This window comes from Procambarus clarkii, chromosome 5, assembly GCF_040958095.1.
Source record: "Procambarus clarkii isolate CNS0578487 chromosome 5, FALCON_Pclarkii_2.0, whole genome shotgun sequence".
Classification (NCBI taxonomy): Eukaryota; Metazoa; Arthropoda; class Malacostraca; order Decapoda; family Cambaridae; genus Procambarus; species Procambarus clarkii.
In genome coordinates this window covers 25,161,001-25,181,556 of record NC_091154.1, presented here as the reverse complement: position 1 = coordinate 25,181,556, position 20,556 = coordinate 25,161,001, and the positions used below count along the sequence as shown (strand labels likewise).

Sequence of the window (20,556 nt, the reverse complement as noted above, 5' to 3'; positions counted from 1 at the left end):
AGGGCGAGTGATACTGCGTAGTTAGTTTTCACCTATAACAGTGTCCAGCTCTGTTCCTCTTATTTAGGTATTCCTATTTAGGAAAAGGTTATTCTTTTCATTTTTGTTTCTGCCTGGGGGTGGGGGTCTGCCTTTGTGTCTCTTGCCCCCAGTTTTGTTAGGGTCTTGACCCCCGGTGTTCAGTGGTACCCCCCTGCTTGGCCCCCGTGAGTGGACATGTCCCGGGGGTTCAGTTTTAGAAGTTTGTTTGGTAGACTTGGGTGTCGGTTAGCAGTACCCTGCCTGAGCTTACCCTTAGTGATACCAGTCTAGGGGCCCTGTGAAACCCTGCTGAAGTACACCGGGTCCGATGGATGCGACCCCTGGGTCCCCTCTCGCTTTGTGCAAGTTTGAGGGTTGTCCCCTTGTCTCAGGGCGACACTCATTGTTTTTGCCTCCGTCATGCTGTCTATTGGGTTGGTGACACATTCAACCCGGAGTCCTGCGAGCATTGTTGCTTGTTTGTAACTCGGTTCACCCAATCTCTGATGACATTATTTGGGTGCAGGCGGCTCAGGCATTGCATGCTAGGTATAGGTTGCTGCAACATGCTAGGTTGGTTTCTTCCCTGAATGCCCCGAGGCTGCCCCGCTTTGCTTATAGGGACCCGGACTTGGGGGTGTTGGTTGCTTCACCCTTGATTCAGTCCGCAGCCCCTCGTTCTTTCCCTGTTGTGGGCCAGGGCTCAGGGTTCTGCTCATCGGGGTTGACCACAGGTGCCAGGTTCGGAACCGTCTGCGTCTAGTCGGCACGGTGATCACTCTGTACACAGATCGGGTTCTCGTAAGGGCCGTCGGTCCTTTCGCGGTTCGCCCCTATTGAAGGAGGGATGTGGGGGGAGGCTTGCTCTGTTTGCTCACGCCTGGTCTCACGATTTGTGGGCTTTCGGTATTGATGTTACTTCTGCGCTGTTTCGCAAGCTGTCTCGGGTGTTTTTCACCTCCGGCTTGCTCATGCGCCTCCTGAGCTGTCCTGATCTTTGGACAGAGTGCCCTCTTATCTGTCTTCTCCTCGGTTTGTTATGACCCCTTCGGTTCAGGATTATTTTTTTAAGGCTCTTTTTCTTGGGCATTGACCTTTGTAGGTTGGGTTGGGGAGCTTCGTGCTCTCCTCTGGCGCAGGGGTTTCTGCTCTTTTTGGTTGAGGTGATAGGTTTGTTCATTTGCAGCCATCTCCTTCTTTTCTGGCGAAGAATGAGTCTGCTGCTTTCTGGAGGGGTCCTTGAGTTGTTGATACTTGGTTGGTCAGTCCGGAGGATGCATCATGTGTTGTGTCCGGTTACGGCTCTCTGCCATTATTTGCGCGCCTTGGCCTCTGTGACCAGGAACGCGCTTTGGGTTGATCCGGTTTCCCTTCTTCCCTGTTCTAGGGTTCGGGTCTCTCAGGTCATCCGCAGGGTTATTTGGTCTAGTCAGCCGGCGGTCTATCCCTATGCCCATGATATTCGTAAGTTTGCTGCGTTGGCTGCCGTCTTCGGTAACTTGTCCTGGGATGACATTCGGGCATGGGGTTTTTGGCGGTCGAACAGGGTCCTGGCTACACGCTACCTCGTAAATGTTCCCTTGGCCTAGTCAGGCCTGTGTCGCTTTGAGTTGGCAGTTGCAGCCTGTTGTCTTGACTTCGAGTTGAGGTGCGATCACCAACCGTCTCCCGGGTAAGTCCCTCTAGTTTTTGTCTTTGGTGATGTAGCTCCGGGGAACCGAAAGGGATGCCCCCAGAAAACCAGCATTGAATGTAATGAAATGTCATTTCCTGGGGGAGATCTGGAGGCTCCCCGGCTCCAGATCTCCAGATCTCCCCCAGAAAATGGCATTTCATTACATTCAATGCTGGTTTTCTGGGGGCATCCCTTTCGGCTCCCCGGCAACCCCCCCCCCCTTACCCCGGTCGGAGGTTTTTCGCGTGTTTTGACATCCAGCCCCGAACTGAAGGTTGGATCGCTGGCACAGTGGGCCTGGGGCTCCCCCTTCCCCCTCCTGGGGAGGGGGGAGCTGCGCAGTCATGCAGCGCTGTTTGTGTGACGTCATGCTCATTTTCCTTTGGGGAGTTCTGTCTACTCGTTAGTCTATTTCAGTTGTTTTAACCAGAATAGGGGTTTGTTTTGAGGCGCTTACCTTTCTGGGTGCCTGATCCTGTCGGTGGTAGACATAAAATGCTCCAAATCCCATGGGTTTTTAATAGGCATGCTCCTCATACCTCTCTGAGGGGGCCAGGTTCTGGTTCGTGGTCCCTAGTAGGCCAAGAACTCCATTCACTCTGATGCCAAAGCCTAACGTTATACATAGCCTGGATATATATCAGCCTGGATAGCTCCGGGGAGCCTCCGGGTATCACCCAGAAAAAGGCGTTTCATTACATTCAACGCTGTTTTTTTTTTTTTTTTTTTTACATAATAATGTTTTCTGTGGGGAGCCCCCTACGGCTCCCTGGAGCTTATCGGGCTAATGTATGTTATATTAGACCGGGACATTAGCTAAGGAGTTCAGACCTACCAGGGACCAGCGCCAGAACCTGGCTCCCTTCAGAGAGGTTTCAGAGAGCAATGGCCCTGGAAAAACCGCTTATGGTTGGAGTTTTCCTTATCTGCCATCGACCTGGGGTTAGGCATCCAGAAAGGTAGGCATAACAAAACAAACCCCACATGGTAAAAAACTAAAACAGAAAACCGAACAGTGAGGTAGAAACTCCCTACAATCCCAAGGAAACAAGCAAACATCACACTTTATTGCCGCGCCGATCATCTGCGCAACCCTCCTCGCCCCGAGAGGGGAAGGGGGGAGCCCCGGACCTCACACGCCGGCTGCCTAGCATCAGTTCGTAAGCTAATGTCAACCAGGACAGACGCTTCTCTGGCCTCAGTTTCCTAACAGAAGGCATGGCAAGATGTGCAGGATAGCCCCACTGAAAGCAGAGGTGCAATAGGTACACTGAGAGAGAACTCCATTAACCTCAAAGGCCCAAGACTTTTCAACACTCTTTCCCTACACATACAGGGCATAACTGGGTGACCTCACAATATTCAAAAGAGAACTCAACAAGCACTTTCAAAGAATACCTGACAATCTGGGCAGTGACTCATACATCACACGGGAGTCTGTGGCTGAGTGGTCAACACTCAGGATTCGTAGTCCTAGGGACCAGGGATCAATCCTCAGGCAATGGCGGAAACAAATGGCCAGTGTGTCTTTTACCCTGATGTACCTCTTTATCTAGCAGTAAATACGTACCTGGGAGTTAGACAACTGTTGCGGGCTGCTTCCTGGGGGGTGGAGGGGAAATTGATTCATTGACAGTTGAGACGCAGGCCGAAAGAGCCAGAGCACCCCAGCAAGCACAACTAGGTGAATACATCAGGTTGCGAACAGTCACATCGAACAGCCTAGTTGATCAGACCAACAACCAGGAGGCTTGATCAGAGATAGGGCTAGAGACATTGATCGCCGGGATCATCTGTTTTTAAATTTCTTCTGTAGAAGTCCTTGAAAAACTACAGGATTATATTAATAAAGTTTTTGATTGGGCACTCGAAAATGATGTTTAGCCCTTAAATGGCGCATGGCTATATACCATTTGACACCCACAGGCGCATACAAAAAAAAAAAAAAAAAAAAATTCTTCCTAACCTGTTAATTTGTGTTCACTGATGAAGGGAAAAATAATAAAAAAATCCTAAGTGGCATATATTGCCCGCTATAGGGCGGGGAAGTCTGGCAAAAAAACAGGCGCTGACTCTGCGTGCATCCCAGGCGGTCTGTTGCTTTCCAGCTGTCAGGCCGGAGTTGCCACAAAGAGATAATTGCCTAATTATTTTAATGTGATTGATTTTTCGTAGTTTTTTTTTTGCTGTAATATTATTCAATAGTGTGTAGTGTAATATATTTATATAATAAAATGAGTGAATCATTGCTGTACTCAAAAATATGGTGTGCATATTGTTGATTCAATTATGTTCATCAAACAGTGAACAAATACTTTGTCGGTTATTACACTATATACACAGGTTATATATAAGTATCTGCATGTTTTGTTCACCATAACGAACCACTAAGTTGCTATTACGAGTCAAAAAGTAACGAGGAGTGACCGCCGTGTACCAGCCAGCCACTCACGCCCTCCCTCAACACCTCACTCGCCCACATTCTCCTCCCACCATACTGTTTTTGCTTTTATTCACTACATACAGATGTTATATATAAGTATCTACATTCGTGTTCACCATAACGAACCACTAAGTTGGCATGCTGAATTGGCAGTGGCAGCCCGCCACTGGCTGCTACTTCCTCCCTCCCTCAAGTCACCTGACTCACCCACATTCTCCTCCCACAATACTGTTTTTACTTTTATTCACTATATACAGACGATATATATAAGTATCTACATTCGTGTTCACTATAACGAATCACTAAGTTGGTATGCTGAGTGGCAGTGGTAGTGGCAGCCAGTGGCAGCCTGCCACTGGCTGCCACTCCCTCCCTCACCTCACCTGACTTGCCACCATTCTCTACCCACCATACTGTTCTTGCTTTTATATGCAGATGTTATATATAAATATTTACATGTTTTGTTCACCATAACTGTACATCTAAGCTTGTATGGTGAGTAAAGGCACAAAGACGTAGGACCTCACACAGTCAGCTGGCTGCCACCCTCAAGGCCAGACGCACTAATATTTCTCCTCCAACAATACTATTTGTGGTGTTATTACGCTATATACACACATTATATATAAATATCTACCTGTTTTATTCACCATACTTGTACAAGTAAACTGGTATGGTGCCCAAAGACCATCGTGGTCACCAGTAAACATGATAAATCGTGCAGACGACGCCACCGCCCTCACCAAAATGGCGGCTCCCAACCTACTCCTCTTGCTGTTTATACCCTCTATACACACGTTATATATAAGTATCTACATTTGTGTTAACCATAGCGAACCACTAAGCTGGTATGGTGAGTGCAGTCAATAAAAGGTGGCAACACACAGTCAAAAGACAACGCCACTACCCTCCCTCCCTCCCACAGCATTACTCCTCCCTCCATGGAGCACAGCACTAAATATCACCACAATCCTGCTATTATCAGAACCCTGGTCAGTTTTATCACAGTCAGGGGTCTTCTGTAATAATATCATCGCTGCATAATAGCATGAACAAGTATATTATAGCATTTTTAGGCGATGCTGTGGTCACTAGCTGAGTGCATCAGGCTTGGTAGCTCACGCAATACTGAGGCCCCTAACACCCGGGAATTTGGCCACGATTTTTTTTTTTAACACTTTCGCGGGATCAGGACTCCTCCCAGAGTCCTGTTTTCGCCAACCGCTCCCGCATGGTGGACATAAATTTATGTCCTCTTTTAAAATATTTATATAAAATTCAATTTTTATCCGATTTACTTTGGGTTTGTTTCAAACTGCGCACCATGAGGCTCTCTTTCTCACCACTAGGCTGCATGGTACAATAAGTTCATGAAAGGTGTGGACCACTTCGATCAAATGGTATTATGTCTCAAACGGGTTGCAGGTGGGTGACTTTAGCCGTTTATACTGGTAATGCTTCCCCCATATCATGTATTATATGCATATGTCTGTTTAGGGAATTTTATTCTGATCAATGTACAACCAAAAATAACTGTGTGCAACAAGTATAAACTTGACAAACATAACAAAAGTAAAAACATTTCGTGTGTGTTTGACGCTCACTGATATGTTCCAGCGTTGTTTTATATTTGGCGCTATTCTATCTTACGCTTTGTTGATCTTTTTTACCTACGGGCTCATAGAACATTCTATTGCGAACACATTGACACAAAAATGAATGACGTACATAGAATAATAATGTCATGAGAATGAAATAAGTATAAACTTTCAAAGCGCCGTGCGTCGTCCCGTCACCGATACCGGGTAACAATTTCACCACTTCCCACACTCTTGCGGGCGGGCCGCAATCATTATTCTACGCTTATATTCATATCACCGTGTTGGGAATTTCATTGCGAGTCCATTGATACCAAAATTAACGCTGTAGGACAAGTGTGGAGGTGATAACAATCCCAAGAGTAAAAACATTTTGTTGCTGTTGGGCGCTCACGGCGAGTCATCTTCGTAGTTATTTATTTGGTGCTGGTATCCCTATACGTTTCGTGACTTTTTTTTACTGATGTTCTTCTAGAGAATTTTATTGCGAACACGTTGGTACCAAAATGAAATACGTAGCTCAAGAACTAAGGTAAGGAGAGTAAAAAGAGTATACACATTTTTGTTTTTACGCTTACGCAGCAAAAACGCCGCGCGCACATACCGCTTTTTTTTTTACCATCGAAGGGGGCCGGAAAGTGTTAAAATGGCGTCTGTTTACAAGAGCCCTGATGAAGGTGTGGTGAACCCTGTGTATCCGCAGGCCGTTTAAATCTTGTGCATCGCATCATATGATGCGATGCGCAATTTACTGCAAGTCGATCAAAGCATCATATGATGCAATGCGCAATTTAAGGGTTAACAGTGACAAATTTCAAGTACATAGGTACTGTAAAAATGAGGACCTTAAACATAATACAGGGTACAAGACACAATCAAATCTACCTGTAGTAGTAAAGCAACATGTAATGGATCTTGGAGTAATGATGTCTGATGACATAACATTTAGGGAGCATAACCAAGGAAATATAACATCGGAAAAAAAAAAGATTGGATGGATTATGAGTACCTTCTCAATCCAGGGATCCCATTACAGTGCTAATTCTATTCAGATCACTTGTGCTGTCCTGCCTTGAGTACTGCTTGATGCTAATTTCCCTCTTCAGAGCAGGAGACATTGCTGAACTAGAGGGAATACAGAGAATATATTGTATGCAGCACGCATAGACACGGTAAAGCACCTAGACTAATGGGAATTCAAAGCTCTCAAAATGATTCTCTAGAAAGGAGACATATAAGGTAGCAAGTAATATATACAGAGGGACCTCGGTACTCAAACGGCTCCCAACTCAAACATTTCGGCAGTCGAAGGCTGTGTTCATGTTAGATACTCATCCGTTTGCTAGGCTCTCACACCTAAATATGTGTCCCTGATACATCGACTTCGCCACATCTGACATTCAGTGCACAGCACCGCTAGACTTCTCTAAAATTTCTTTTATATTTTTTTATATTCTTAGTGCAAATAAGTCACCATGAAACCTAAGAAAGTTAGTAAAAGTTAGTGATAATAGCCACCCAAAAAGAATTTTTTTTAGAACCATAATTGAGATGAAAAAAGGACTTAACAAAATATGAAAGTGATGCCCGTGCGTCTGCTCTTGCTACAATGTTTGGTATACCTAAGTCTAGTTCTCTAATAAAAGAAATGTGTGCAAAGTGGGAAGAAGTGCAAAGTTTTCTTGAAAAATATCACCCTGACAAAGCTGTGATAATGATAGGTGACTCTCTACCAAAGAATAACATCTCTCTTCCTCTGCTTCACCACCTGCCACATATGCCATTAACTCTTAAGTGTAGGTAAAGTGTATACTGTACTGTATTTGCATTTATTGCATTAATATATTTATTTTTGTGGTCTGAAATGGATTAATCCAATTTACATTATTTCTTATGGGAAAAAATTGTTCAGTACTTGAACAGATTGGCACATGACCTGCCTTTAGGAACCAATTAAGTGTGAGTACTGAGGTTTCCCTGTACATGGAAAATACTGAAGGATCATGTCCATACTTACTCAGTAAAATAGTAATGTACAGGAGTGAACGATACGGAAGGAAATGCAGAATAGAGCCAACGAAGATTAGAGGTGCCATAGGCACAATCGGAGTACACTGCCTGAACATCAGAAGTCCACAGATGTTCAGTATCCTTCCAGCAATTATAAGAAATATTGCCAGAGCAAAATTGGAAGTCTGCAAGGAAAAGCTGGATAGTTTTCTGCAAGAAGTACCAGACCAAAGGGGCTGATGTGGATACTGTATGGGGGCCTGCGGGTCACTTCAAGCAACAGCCTGTCCGAACAAGCTCTCACAAGTCAAGCCTAGACCTGGGCTGGGCTTGGGAAGTAGAAGAACTCCCAGAATCCTATCCAGGTACAATCCAAGTACAGTACTCCAGAGAAGACAGCTCTGGCAATGCAAGGGCAGCACTAAGGAGCACACAGGGAAGGTAACCTTGAGCACATGCAGCTCCAAGCACTATATGAGCCAGGTTCATGCTACATATACTAAACTACAGTATACAGTGGTACCTTCGATTTCGTATTTGATCCATTCCCAGAGATGGTTCAACTACTGAAAATTAAAAAAACAAAACAAATTTTCCCATAAGAAATAATGTAAATTGGATTAATCCATTCACACATCCTAAAATATTAACTTAAAAATACATTTTATACATACTACTACTAATATTTTGTACTACAGTATATACAAGTACAGTATATCTTACCCATATTGAGGACTCTTGTTGGTGTATGGAAGACGGTGAGGAAGGGGGGGAGGGGGAGAGGTGTTAGTGTTTGGAAGGGGAGTCCCCTTCTATTATAACATCAAGCAGTGATGACATTTCTGGGGTATTCTTTCTCCTAGATTTATCAGGCATACCACTAGGATCTGGTTGTGGCTCATTGCTTGCTCATCTTACCAAAAATCTGTCTATAGATATTTGTTTTCCCCATGCCTCACAACACTATGAATACCAATTTTTTTCTAAATTTCTCAAACCATCCCCTGCTCGTCTTAAATGCGTTCATATCTGCATCACTTGTTCAAGGGTTTTCTTTGCAAGATCTTCATGGAATAGCCTTGCATTTTTACAAATGATGGCTTCTGAAATGCTTTCAGAGACTCATGGCATGATATGTAATAAGAACTTTTATGTTCAGAAACCAAAAAAATCACAAAAACAATGAAATTCTTCACAAAGAATTGTAGCCCGGTCGTCATTAGGCGGGAGACACTGATAAGCTGAAGCGCGCCACGCGGTTGGTCAGCGCATATGTGTATCAACAAACTCGAGAAGCGAGGCAAACCTCGAACACCGAGTCAAATTTTATGAAGAAATTGAGCTCAAAAAATGAAAAATTCGTAAAGAGGGGCATTCGAAAACTGAGGTTCCACTGTAAAAGAAAAGCCACCAAAGGTAAAAACCCAAAATCTCCTAGCTAAACAAGAGAGGTCGCACAGAAGGAAGGCAAACCCTGAAACCACTACAGTCAAGTGACAACATAATTAGCATAAGAAATGACAGCTCAGACCCCTGAAAAGGGTGAGCCCCTTCCCCCCTTCCTCCCAGACGAACAGGAGAAGGTGGGGCAAACAAACACACACTAGTTTTGAGAGATTTTATCGTTTATTTACATGGGGGTTTATTTACATTAGACAGGTTGCAAGGCTTTGGTCTATATTGAACTCATCAGTGGTTTGTTCTGACTTGCTAACTTTCTGAATATTATTCCTGGTGAGATGCCAAAATGTCACCATGCTTGTGGCTCTGTGAAGGGAGCCAGGTTCTGGCACTGGTCCCTGGTAGGACTAAAAACTCCATCGATGCGACCTGGTAGATGGGAACCATCTCGGTGTATATCTTAAGGGAACTACAAGAGGCTCCCCAAAGCATTATCAAAAAGATTACAGCTTATAACATGTACAGTGAAAATAACAATGTTCTTTCACCAAATAAATAAATATATATATACAGTATATATATATATATATATATATATATATATATATATATATATATATATATATATATATATATATATTTATATATATTTATGTATATATATATTTGTATGTTGTACCTAGTAGCCAGAACACAGTTCTTGGCCTACTATGCAAGGCCCGATTTGCCTAATAAGCCAAGTTTTCATGAATTAATTGTTTTTCGACTACCTAACCTCCCTAACCTAACCTAACCTAGCTTTTTCGGCTACCTAACCTAACCTAACCCATAAAGATAGGTTAGGTTAGGTTAGGTAGGGTTGGTTAGGCTCGGTCATATATCTACGTTAATTTTAACTCCAATAAAAAAAAATTGACCTCATACATAATGAAATGGGTAGCTTTATCATTTCATAAGAAAAAAATTTGAGAAAATATATTAATTCAGGAAAACTTGGCTTATTAGGCAAATCGGGCCTTGCATAGTAGGCCAAGAACTGCGTTCTGGCTACTAGGTACAACATACACATATATATATACATATATATATATATATATATATATATATATATATATATATAATATATATATATATATATATATGTCGTACCTAATAGCCAGAACGCACTTCTCAGCCTACTATTCAAGGCCCGATTTGCCTAATAAGCCAAGTTTTCATGAATTAATGTTTTTTCGTCTACCTAACCTACCTAACCTAACCTAACCTAGCTTTTTTTGGCTACCTAACCTAACCTTACCTATAAATATAGGTTAGGTTAGGTTAGGTAGGGTTGGTTAGGTTCGGTCATATATCTACGTTAATTTTAACTCCAATAAAAAAAATTGACCTCATACATAGAGAAAAGGGTTGCTTTATCATTTCATAAGAAAAAAATTATAGTAAATATATTAATTCAGGAAAACTTGGCTTATTAGGCAAATCGGGCCTTGAATAGTAGGCTGAGAAGTGAGTTCTGGCTACTAGGTACGACATATATATATATATATATATATATATATATATATATATATATATATATATATATATATATATATATATATATATATATATATATATATATATATATATATATATATATATATATATATATATATATATATATATATATATATATATATATATATATATATATATATATATATATATATATTATATATATATATATATATATATATATATATATATATATATATATATATATATATATATAATACACATATACAATAATAATAATAAGAGTTTTGTAAAATTTAGCAGTTAGTGTACATTTACTTTTCCATTGGCTGTGTGAGTGTCAAATTAATGAAGAGATGTAACACTAACTAGATGTGTTGCTTTATGATAGGAGTCCCCTGAGCCAGCGACGACACATGAAGACAGCCAAAGCTTTGAGCAGACCATATCAAGGTTTGAGCTTCAGTTCTCTGGCATGATCTACACACTAATGGAGAGAATCTCAGAAATGGGACGGGACAATTACAATGATGCATTGGTTAATGTAATATATAGGTAAGTAAATTAACCATATCTCAGTCCAATATATCATAGTTATTCTTATCAGTTTTGAATGTAATGGAGTTGAGGTTCTCCAGTTTGATATACAGTATAGTGAAAATTTCAAATTGAGCAGCAAGAATAAATTTTACTAGTACTATTTAAATGTGGTTTTTGAGAAATTTAATACCAAAGTTCATGAGATTTAATAATTCAGTACTAGAAAGTAGAAAGCTTATTAAGGTAACAAAAAGTGCTCATTGTGTTTGGTATGTAGAGAGTAAATTAGGATTTGTTACTGATATTAATATTTATGTACTGTATAATGGAGGGGTACTCATTTATGAAGAAAGACAATGTCGGGTAACATGTGAGAGCAACATAAATATGTATAGATGTGGAGAATTGCCTGCTTCAACTACTGTGATGCAACGAGTTTATTGTGACATCTCCCCTGTGTGCATGAAATCAAGTGTTCCAAAAAATAATTTTTTCTTTGTAAAATGATAAATTCCCTTCCCTGAACATATCTATGTAAAAATAAATACCAAATTCCACTTACTTTGGCTGTGGGGATGTGGACAAGGTGCACTTTAACATCATCAGGGGCTGGTCGCCCGTGCGTGAAGCTCCCAGACATGGTCACGCGGGCCATTCAAGCTCTGCGAGTTGCCACAAATATATTTTCAATTATTTGTTTTATGTATTTCCAATGCGGTTTTATTTGCTTTTTTATCGTATATGATGCATATTTGTGTCCTTCACAATATGTATACAGTAGAACATTCATAATGTTCCATGGAACTGTGATACATGTGCCAGTAATGTGTCAACAATAAATGTTTTTTGTTGCAATATTATTTGATAAAATTTCACTAAAATTACAATATGTACAGTTTCACACACTACACAGTAACACGCTGTATTACACACACTATACACACTTTATACCAAAACAGAGATGCATAACTAGGAAACAGGATTGGTTCAATAGAAATTGCGAGAGGGCTAGAGACCAAAAGACACAAAAATGGAATCAATACAGGAAGAGGCCGAACCCCCAAACATACCAGCGATACAAAGATGCGAGAAACAACTACACGGCAGTGAGGAGAGAGGCAGAAAGAAATTTTGAAAAAGGGATTGCGGACAAATGTAAAACAGAACCAGGTCTATTCTATAAATTCATAAACAACAAATTGCAGGTAAAGGATAATATTCAGAGGTTGAAAATGGGAAATAGATTCACGGAAGATGAAAAGGAAATGTGTGAAACACTAAACGAAAAGTTCCAAAGTGTGTTTGTACAAAATGAAATGTTTAGGGAACCAGATACAATAAGAATTCCAGAGAACAACATAGAGCACATAGAGGTGTCTAGAGACGAAGTGGAAAAAATGCTCAAGGAGCTCGGTAAGAACAAAGCAGCTGGCCCAGATGGCGTTTCACCATGGGTTCTGAGAGAATGTGCATCTGAGCTCAGCATTCCACTTCACCTGATCTTTCAGGCATCCCTGTGTACAGGAATCGTAGCAGACGGGTGGAAACAGGCTAACATAGTTCCAATCTACAAAAGTGGCAGCAGGGAAGACCCCCTCAATTATAGACCTGTATCATTGACAAGTGTAATTGTGAAAGTATTGGAAAAACTAATCAAAACTAAATGGGTAGAACACCTAGAGAGAAGTGATATAATATCAGACAGACAGTATGGTTTTCGATCTGGAAGATCCTGTGTATCGAATTTACTCAGTTTCTATGATCGAGCCACAGAGATATTACAGGAAAGAGATGGTTGGGTTGACTGCATCTATCTGGACCTAAAAAAGGCTTTCGACAGAGTTCCACATAAGAGGTTGTTCTGGAAACTGGAAAATATTGGAGGGGTGACAGGTAAGCTTCTATCATGGATGAAAAATTTTCTGACTGATAGAAAAATGAGGGCAGTAATCAGAGGCAATGTATCGGAATGGAGAAATGTCACAAGTGGAGTACCACAGGGTTCAGTTCTTGCACCAGTGATGTTTATTGTGTACATAAATGATCTACCAGTTGGTATACAGAATTATATGAACATGTTTGCTGATGATGCTAAGATAATAGGAAGGATAAGAAATTTAGATGATTGTCATGCCCTTCAAGAAGACCTGGACAAAATAAGTATATGGAGCACCACTTGGCAAATGGAATTTAATGTTAATAAATGTCATGTTATGGAATGTGGAATAGGAGAACATAGACCCCACACAACCTATATATTATGTGAGAAATCTTTAAAGAATTCTGATAAAGAAAGAGATCTAGGGGTGGTTCTAGATAGAAAACTATCACCTGAGGACCACATAAAGAATATTGTGCAAGGAGCCTATGCTATGCTTTCTAACTTCAGAATTGCATTTAAATACATGGATGGCGATATACTAAAGAAATTGTTCATGACTTTTGTTAGGCCAAAGCTAGAATATGCAGCTGTTGTGTGGTGCCCATATCTTAAGAAGCACATCAACAAACTGGAAAAGGTGCAAAGACATGCTACTAAGTGGCTCCCAGAACTGAAGGGTAAGAGCTACGAGGAGAGGTTAGAAGCATTATACATGCCAAAACTAGAAGACAGAAGAAAAAGAGGTGATATGATCACTACATACAAAATAGTAACAGGAATTGATAAAATCGACAGGGAAGATTTCCTGAGACCTGGCACTTCAAGAACAAGAGGTCATAGATTTAAACTAGCTAAACACAGATGCCAAAGAAATATAAGAAAATTCACCTTCGCAAATAGAGTGGTAGACGGTTGGAACAAGTTAAGAGAGAAGGTGGTGGAGGCCAAGACCGTCAGTAGTTTCAAAGCGTTATATGACAAAGAGTGCTGGGAAGACAGGACACCACGAGCGTAGCTCTCATCCTGTAACTACACTTAGGTAATTACTCAGTACTTCGGAAGTGAGTAATAATCAACAAAGTATTCCATGGTACACAGCGCGACCTCGCTCTCGTTGCACCAGGTACAGATAGACTTTCATTACTGTTTCTTCGCTCTGTGTGCTTGCAAATAACGCACTCCCGTACTCCCTTGGCTTTAGTACTTGTAGGTAGTATGTAGCCAAGCTTGTAAAGCATAAGGTAGTATTGAAAAGATTATAGGAAAAGATAAATTTGTAAGGTAGTCTTGAAAAGATCACTTTGTAAGGTCCCACACTGGAAGAGATTCAGCCAACCTCGAAGAGTGTCAGTCAATATGGAAGAGATTCAGCTATTCTTGAAAATATTTATGGAAAACACCATCATCGAAGCCACTAACACTGTTCATCAATGCTACTTGTATCAGATGCATCATCACTGAATGCAGAAAACGATTCATCTATGTATCATGTATATAAATTGGAGATGGCATAGGTGGGCAAGGGTGGAGCTCAGAGCTACAACTGGATACGCTCGCTGTATCCATAACTCAGGTGCTGTATCACTTGCATCCGACCTTTGTGTTAGGTCCTTATTGCGCCTAGCTTCACCAATATCATGACCCTTATGTTCTTCAAACAATAAGGTCTGAATTTCACCAACAGAGCACGATCTTTCAACACTTGTGTCGGACAGATGTTTGAGAGCCAGAGGCGCATGTGCCACCCATGGTTGCTCACAGTACTAACCCAGTCAGCAGCCCTAGGGCATTCTGGGAATTTTTTCCAAGATGGCTGCCTCTCACTGGAGGTCCTAAGAGTCCACTTCGTACACAACCTACCGCTCACACATTTTGAATGGGTACGAAAAAATCAAAAAGTGTTTTCTCGGTTGGCGCAGTTTCCCACCGACTGAGTTTTCTTGTTTGGCGCAGTCCAGTGGTTAAAGAAGAATTACAGGCAGAATTGCATGCCTGACAGTTTCCTGCTTTACATAAAGAGTTTCATTACTTTACATTACTATTCTACAAATGAGGTGGTAGAGGTACAGGGAGTAAAAATTGAGAAAATAAACTTTGTTATTATTCTAATACAGTGGAACCTCGATTAACGAGCGGCTCTATTAACGAGTTTTTCCAGTAACGAGCAAGCCACTCGCAGTAAATTTGTCTCTATTGACGAGCTCGCCTCTATTAACGAGCAAAACCACGTGGTGCTTCCTAGCGTCTCGCTGGTTCTCGCAAATTCTCGAACGCCTCCGACGCCAGTGTTGTTGTATCGCACACGACAAGCATCCCTCTGGATTTATTTGCGCTTCTCTTTGGGTTTTTAGTGGTTTTGCGACTACAATTTGTAACACACGATGTCTCCAAAGAAGCTGCTTGCTAAAGATAGTGTTGTCAAGAGGAAGAAAGATAAAATTACTGTGGATTTGAAGAAGGAAATTATAGCAAATCATGAGTGTGGTGTCTGTGTGACTGATCTCACAAGGGAGTATGGCAGGTCCTCATCAACAATTTACACCATTAGTAAGGGAATGAGGAGGTAAGGGAGGATACTGTCTCATCCACTGAGATCAGGGAAGTGTTGGGAATGTTTGAAAAGGTGAACGCATTCTTGGAAAAGCTGCTCTGATAAAGCAGTGACAACCCGGTGTGTGAAAATGTTTAATTAATTTATCACTTTGTGATAACACTTTCTGAAAGTGTTATCACTTTCGCAGGTATATGTCGCTTGAACGTGACACACTTTTTTCTCTTGAATGCACCCAAACACCGTGCTCAAGCGTCATTTGAGCAAATATTTCTATAAAATCCAATTCTTATCCGATCCACTTGGGGATTGTATACAGGTTTGCCGTGAAATTTCCGTTTTCTCTAATAGCCACATAGCCTATTTGGGAGAACAGCATTTTATTGTATCTTCATGGTAAGACCATTATATTGTTACCAAGATGAGTGTAATCAACGTAGTTTTTTATTTGGTGCTGGTCTAACGCATTCTTGTGTGACATTTGAAATGAAATTTGGGTGAAATTCCCAAGAAGAGAGAGTCCGCTTGACTCAGAGGTGGATTCTCCTTCCACACCATAACTCCTCTCCTCCTTTCCACCTCTCCATCGTCTCCCTCAAGCCAGCAACTACTCTTCATAAGGTAAAGTAAACATTAAAACACTACAACAAAACATTTATAATTACATGTGCAGTATTATATTTACATAAAAAAATGTCATACAAGTATGGATGTTTTTGGGAGTGGAACGGATTAAATTTATTTCCTTTATTTTAAATGGGGAAATTTGTTTCTTAAGACGAGTTTTCCAGGTAACGAGCTCGGTGCCAGAAAGGATTAAACTCGTTGATAGAGGTTCCACTGTATACATACCGCCATAATATACATAATATACATATCTAATATACCATACAGATAAACAAAATAGAGAATAACCTTGATAATTTGACAAATCCAATACCTGATATTTTCCTTGGTGACTTAAACCTGCCTAGTTTAAGTGGGAGAATAGCAAAGAATAATATTATACTGTACCAGGAAATCTATCTGGACATAACCAACCACAGGTAGAGAACCACTTAGATTCTGTGACACATTTTCACTCAACCAACAGATATCAGAGCCAACTAGGAACGAAAATGTTCTAGATCTGGTTTTCACAAACAATGAAGACATAATCGGGGACATTACGATCTCAGATACCACATACAGTGGCACCTCGACTTACGATTGCCCCTATTTACGATAATTTCGAGTTACGATGTAAATTTCATCGAAAAATGCGACTCAACATCCGATGGTGTTGTCGACTTACGATATTTCTTGGTACACGTTCAGGTCGACTGAGCGTGTGGTTCCCGGTCACGCGGCCGACCTGCCTCAGTTTACTACAGCTGCCCGCTTAGTGACGATCGCGCCTATAAGAAATTTCGCTTTTGTGGTGATTTTTTGCATTTTGAACATGAAAGTAATTATTATATATCACGCCATGAGTCCCAGGAAAGTCAGTGGTAAGGCTCAACATATGAGATCCCATGTAAGGATGACCATAGAGCAGAAACAACAGATCATTCGTAAATATGAAGAGGGTGTGTGGGTTGTTGGACTGGCTAGGCAGTACAACAAATCTCAGTCAACGATATCCCCCATACTGGCTAAGAAAAAGGACATTATGGGTGCTAAAGTGATGCATCATTACAGACAAATATTAAAACGAAGGGAAAACAAATGTCTCTTGACAAATTTGTAGTGAGACAAACAAGCACTGAGCCACAACCAGGTCCTAGTGGTATTCAGGCAAAATGTAGGAGAGAGAGAACATCACTGCCTGATGTGATAATGGAAGGGGACTCCCCTTCCGAACAGTAACAACTCTCCTCCTCCCCACTCATCACTATCTTCCATATGCCATCAAGAGCCCTCCATAAAGGTGAGATAAACTTAGGTACTGTATTGTAGTTAGAAAAAACATTGTATTCAGTATAAAATGTATTTGTATGTTAATATTTTGGAGGGTGGGGAACGGATTAATTCAAATCCCCTTATTTCTTATGGGAAAAATCGCTTCGACTTAAGATATTTTGACTTACGATCCGTCTCTGAGAAGAGATTAGCATCGTAAGTCGAGGCCCCATTGTACTCAGTTCACAAGCTCATTGAAGTGCAAACTACCACCAATGCTCCGAATAGACCTAAAACAATGATCAAGCGAGAGGGGTTATTCAGTAAATTTAATTTTAATAATAAAAGGATAGACTGGGAGAAAATAAACAGGGAGCTTATTAACATTCAATAGGACACTGTTCTAAGTAATACAAATCCTACACAAGGAATAGAAAACTGACTTCTAAAGCATATACAGTCTGACTGAATGCAGACGACACTACAAAAGAAGGAAAGAAATAACAGAAATGCTTAACACTTATGCTCGGTAAGAACTCAGCATTGAATCCTCCGTTAAATAGAGGAAAGTTCGGTAAGGACTCAGCATTGAGTCCGGGGTTCGGCAACGTAGCGATGTTTTCGAGAAGGTCTTGCCGTGGTTTTTGGACATTATATGCATATACTCCTGTAGGGAATTTCATTGTGAATACATTGATACCAAAATGAAAGACCTAGGACCAGAAATGAGGTAACGAAGTTGAAAAGAGTATACCCATTTTATTGCTCTTTATTAGTGCTCACTGGAGTAACGCTCCATCACTTTCTCTGTTTGCTGTGGGTGGTACACCAGGCTTTTGGACATTATATTTGCATATACTCCTGTAGGGAATTCTATTGCGAACACAATGATATCAAAATGAAGACCTAGGACGAGAATTAAGCTGTCAAAAGTGAAGAGTGTAAACATTTTATTGCTCTTGCGCGCTCCCGGGTAACACGCTCTCACTTTCTTGCAGGGGCTTTTGGGCTTTATATGCATTTAGTCCTGTAGAGAATTATATTGCGAACACAATGATACCAAATTGAAAATCCTAGGACGAGAATTGAGGTGACAAAGTTGAAAAGAGTATACACTTTTAAGTATTACCGTGCTCTCAGTATCCACTCAATTTAACGGCCTATATGGGTCTGTACCCTGATCGTTATTTCCGGAGCTCCGTTATTTCCGTAGTTAAGTCAGGTTGGGTAATTTTTCAAGTAACATTCAGGTAGGATATATTTTATACTGTATAACTAAAATTAAATAAAGTTCATTGTGTAATTGCGTTCCAATTTAGTGCCACGCCGACGATTAAGCCAGCTGGTGGCTGCTGCATGGATGATGTGTGAACATGGTCTGATCAAGTCCAGATGGGTGGGAAGAAATTGGTTCATTCCTTTGTATTGCAAAATATTTCATGTATCAATCAGTGATTGTTAATATTTTCTCAATAAAATTTTATATAAATGAACAAATATAGGAAATACCTCAACACCTCTCTTGCCCACATTCTCCTCCCACCATACTGTTTTTGCTTTTATTCACTATATACAGACGTTATATATAAGTATCTACATTTGTGTTCACCCATAATGAACCACTAAGTTGGCATGCTGAGTGGCAGTGCCAGTGGCAGCCCGCCACTGGCTGCTACTTCCTCCCTCCCTCAAGTCACCTGACTCACCCACATTCTCCTCCCACAATACTGTTTTTGCTTTTATTCACTATATACAGACGCTATATATAAGTATCTACATTCGTGTTCACCATAACGAACCACTAAGTTGGTATGCTGAGTGGCAGTGGCAGTGGTGCTGCCACTCCCTCCCTCCCTCACCTCACCTGACTTGCCACCATTCTCCACCCACCATACTGTTTTTGCTTTTATATATAAGTATTTACATGTTTTGTTCACCATAACTGTACATCTAAGCTTGTATGGTGAGTAAAGGCACAAAGACGTAGCTACTCACACAGTCAGCTGATGGCTGCCGCCCTCAAGGCCAGACGCACTAATATTTCTCCTCCAACAATACTGTTTGTGGTGTTATTACGCTATATACACACATTATATATAAATATCTACCTGTTTTATTCACCATACTTGTACAAGTAAACTGGTATGGTGCCCAAAGACCATCGTGGTCACCAGTACACAATATGATAAATCATGCAGACGACGCCATCGCCCTCACCAAAATGGCGGCTCCCAACCTACTCCTCTTGCTGTTTATACCCTCTATACACACGTTATATATAAGTATCTACATTTGTGTCCACCATAGCGAACCACTAAGCTGGTATGGTGAGTGCAGTCAATAAAAGGTGGCCACACACAGTCAGAAGACAACCCCACTACCCTCCCCTCCCACAGCATTACTCCTCCCTCCATGGAGCACAGCGCTAAATATCACCACAATCCTGCTATTATCAGAACTCTGGTCAGTTTTATCACAGTCAGGGGTCTTCTGTAATAATATCATTGCTACATAATAGCATGAACAAGTATATTATGGCATTTTTAGGCAATGCTGTGGTCACAAGCTGAACAGCAGTGCTGTGAGCTCATGCTGCGTGCATCAGGCTTGGTAGCTCACTCAATACTGAGGCCCCTAACAACTGGGAATTTGGCCCACGATTTTTTTAAAAAATGGCATCTGTTTACAAGAGCCCTGATGAAGGTGTGGTGAACCCCGTGTATCCGCGGGCCGTTTAAATCTTGCGTAGTACTCCAAAGCATCATATGATACTATGCCCAATTTTCTGCAAGTCGGTCAAAGCATCATATGATGCGATGCGCAATATAAGGGTTAATAACAATTGTTTTAAAATATTTTATTAATAATAATTTAGAATTTTCTTCATAAAACTGAATCATTTTAAAAGAAAGTTAAGATTTAATATACCACTCTGGATGATCGAGGTCAGTGGCCTGGTCGCCATGTGAGGGACTGCTGATGCCAAAACAAACCTAATACCGACTGTCGGTAATATCGACCACCAGACCGGTATACGAG

At 41.0% G+C, this 20,556-nt stretch overlaps 1 protein-coding gene across 9 annotated transcripts in view; it reads left to right on the top strand.

Annotated features, from left to right (window-relative positions):
- LOC123762597 (gamma-tubulin complex component 2) overlaps nucleotides 1–20,556 on the top strand; it is a 195,518-nt gene that overhangs the window by 161,831 nt on the left and 13,131 nt on the right. For 5 of the 9 annotated variants that reach the window (XM_045749240.2, XM_045749203.2, XM_045749212.2 and 2 more), the window contains one exon: nucleotides 11,055–11,218. The exons of 2 other annotated variants lie outside the window; for them this stretch is intronic. In XM_045749240.2, the coding sequence (XP_045605196.1) occupies nucleotides 11,055–11,218 (164 nt within the window). Of the gene's footprint in view, nucleotides 1–5,488; nucleotides 5,565–11,054; nucleotides 11,223–20,556 lie in introns of those variants that run through there. 2 more of the 9 variants (XM_069299914.1, XM_045749246.2) reach the window with 2 other exon arrangements.